The following is a 2,790-nucleotide window of genomic DNA, read 5'->3' on the forward strand; positions in this document are numbered from 1 at the left end:
TTAGAGCTGGCACCTGAAGACCCAGGGCCGTACGTAGGGTCCTCTTGAATATTCCATGCAGTGATTTGTATATGTACACGTCCACACAAACACTAAAATGCTTGCTTGCCAGTCCTTGTAGTCGATCGTACTGCATGCATGCATGGTTTCAAGCTACCGGTCTGTTATGAGCTAGGTGCAATTAATAAATTCGATCCTCCTAGACATAATGGATCCAATTAACGGAAGACATGATATTCATACAATTAATTAGCTAGAGGTGATGCATGCGCATGAGCTTGGACATAAGCAGCAGCCTTCGTCTAGCCCTCGTCGTCGTCGGAGGTCTTGGAGGCAGCCGCGTCGGAGAGCATCTTCTGGATCCGCTCCATCGTCGCCGCCTCGATGTTCCGCTCCACGCGGTCCCTGTTGTAAGACTCGAAGAACTCCTTGTTCTCCTTCTCCAGCTCTTTCCACACTGCCAGTAAGGTTCATTTTAGTGATCACATCTCTTACATCCTCTGACATATATTCACATGAAATGACAAAAGAAGTACTACTCTAGCTAGCTAGTGTTATAATCTAACCGTCATCAAAGAGTTGTGCATGCATAGGGTAGTCTGCGATGAATTAAGTCAATTGAGCTGAAGCGCTGCTATAGCATATAGATATTTCCTTTTATGTGTCTAAATACGATAGCGTCATAGCATGAAGATCTAATTAGGCAGGACGTATATATATGCTTTGCCCAAATGGCTGGGGCACCACCTCCTTTGTCTTAAAATACACCCCATACTATATGCTTTCGCGGTACTTGCATGCAGTAAGGAAGATATATATACCAGTGGCAGTGACGACCGGGTTGATCTTGGCATGCTTCTCCAGGGCCTCCATGCACCCCTCCTTGTTGAGGTTGAAGCAAATGCACTTCTCTATCAGATGGTGTACCTGGAATCAATCAATTATTGGCAACCCACAAAGATTCCATCATCTATATATATTGTTTGATAGACACACGCGCGGACACCTCTGATCTACCCGCGCTTACAGCAGAAATTCAAACGCTAGCTGTACATACCATTCTGATGTAGGAAGCCGAGGATGAGGAGTCGCCCATGGTGGATGAACTTGGAAGGTAGGTGCCGTGCTGACGCCAAGTAGAACCAACGGGATAGAGTGGTAGCTGTGGGCGCAACGAAGGCTGGCGATGAGGTAGAAATAGGGGAGGCGGGGGAGGGGGACGTGGAAGGGTTGGCACGTGGGCGCCGCCTCCCCATTGGCGGAGAGGTGGACGGGCAGATTTTTCCGGGCCCGCGCCTCGCTCTCGCCGGCTCTTCTGTGGCTGGAGAGTGTGGGCGAATGGCGCCGATCGGCCGGGCGACCCCGGCCGGCCATGGCGCTGAAACTTCACCGTTTCCTCCTTGGCTTCTAGCCTGCAGCTCCTGTGCTCGTGGTCTTTTTACTTGGGTAGAAATTAACGGCTGGTATGTCATTTCTTCCTCTCCTTTTTATCTCTCTCAAAACTGTGTGAAAATTTGAGGTTTGACAGGGCTCGTCGTCCGCGTTTCATCGTGTCTATTAGGCCTACGTTCGTTTCTAAAGGGAAGGAGCTGAGTTGACTTCCGAGACAACACAAAGGTCGACGTATGGTGCTAATGAACTTCGACGTGCCACTGCCGACACACGCCCCATGTTACTTACTTTGACTCAATTTGGTTCAGACTTGAGTTCTTTTTCTTTTTCCTTCTTGTGAGGAGACCTGAGTTCTTTTCTCACCAGAAAAAAGACCTTAATCGTCTATCTATTCCACTAGTGCTTTTGTTTGGCTCTACCATGATATTTTCCTTTCTAGTAGAACCGGCAGGAGTGAGGAGCTCCGCATTTTCATTGGATAGTTGAATCAGGCCTTTCTTGGTCGTTTGGAAAAAAGGAGCCCCACATTTTCGTTACTAAGAAATTAGGCGAAAACTAGATAAAAATCATATGCCACAAGTACAAACCAAGCAACCTACTCCCTCCGTTCCTAAATACTTGTCTTTCTAGGCATTTCAATAAATGACTGCATACAAAGCAAAATAAGTGAATCTACACTTTAAAATATGTCTACATACATCCGTATGTAGTAGTCATTTGAAATGTCTAGAAAGATAAATATTTAGGAACGGAGGGAGTATGACGAAAGAAAAAAATGGGCAAAAAGGTACAAACATATTATTAGACAAAAACGCATGACCAATACACATATAGACAACAGAAATAGGAGCCAAGCCACGCGCTCCAACGCAAGCAAACTCGTGTGCAACCCCTACATGGTACATACATAGCTATGTCTAGCATCGACCCCCACATGAGGAGAAGAGAAGACACGGCCGACCAAGAGAAGCACCCTAGGTACACTACTAGCAAAACATAAGGTTGCAAAACCCCTGGTCCGCTTTACACCGCTGATGAAGTACCCATAGCATCGACATGACGTTGCGCCCCCCCTACTTGGGCATGGCCCGTGCGACATAGCAAAAGAGAATCCCAGTACATGCAACCGATTAGAAGTTGCACCACCACAACCCAAGCGTGCACTGTACCACAACTGCCGCAAGGAAATAAAAAAGAAGGTGGGATGAGTTGATCTAGGTCGTTCAAGCTGGGATGAAGATGTGTCTTTGCTTCGTTTTTTTGGTCATGGGTCTTTGCTTCTTCTTATTACTATGAGATATACTATTAAGTTGTTTCATGTACATTCCAGAGAGAGGAAAATTTTCTTGTAAGTAGACAAGTCACATGATAGTTAGTTCGGAGTACTGATCTTATTAA

At 46.2% G+C, this 2,790-nt stretch overlaps 1 protein-coding gene across 1 annotated transcript; it reads right to left on the reverse strand.

Annotated features, from left to right (window-relative positions):
- On the reverse strand, positions 1–1,203 carry LOC123153483 (uncharacterized). Its single transcript, XM_044572613.1, has 3 exons — positions 1,058–1,203; positions 822–927; positions 1–457 (listed from the first exon to the last, which is right to left on the reverse strand). Exons 1-3 carry the CDS (start codon positions 1,094–1,096, stop codon positions 303–305), a joined length of 300 nt encoding a protein of 99 aa, XP_044428548.1. The 5' UTR covers positions 1,097–1,203; the 3' UTR covers positions 1–302.
- Positions 1,204–2,790: the final 1,587 nt, after the last annotated feature.

This window comes from Triticum aestivum, chromosome 1A, assembly GCF_018294505.1.
Source record: "Triticum aestivum cultivar Chinese Spring chromosome 1A, IWGSC CS RefSeq v2.1, whole genome shotgun sequence".
Classification (NCBI taxonomy): Eukaryota; Viridiplantae; Streptophyta; class Magnoliopsida; order Poales; family Poaceae; genus Triticum; species Triticum aestivum.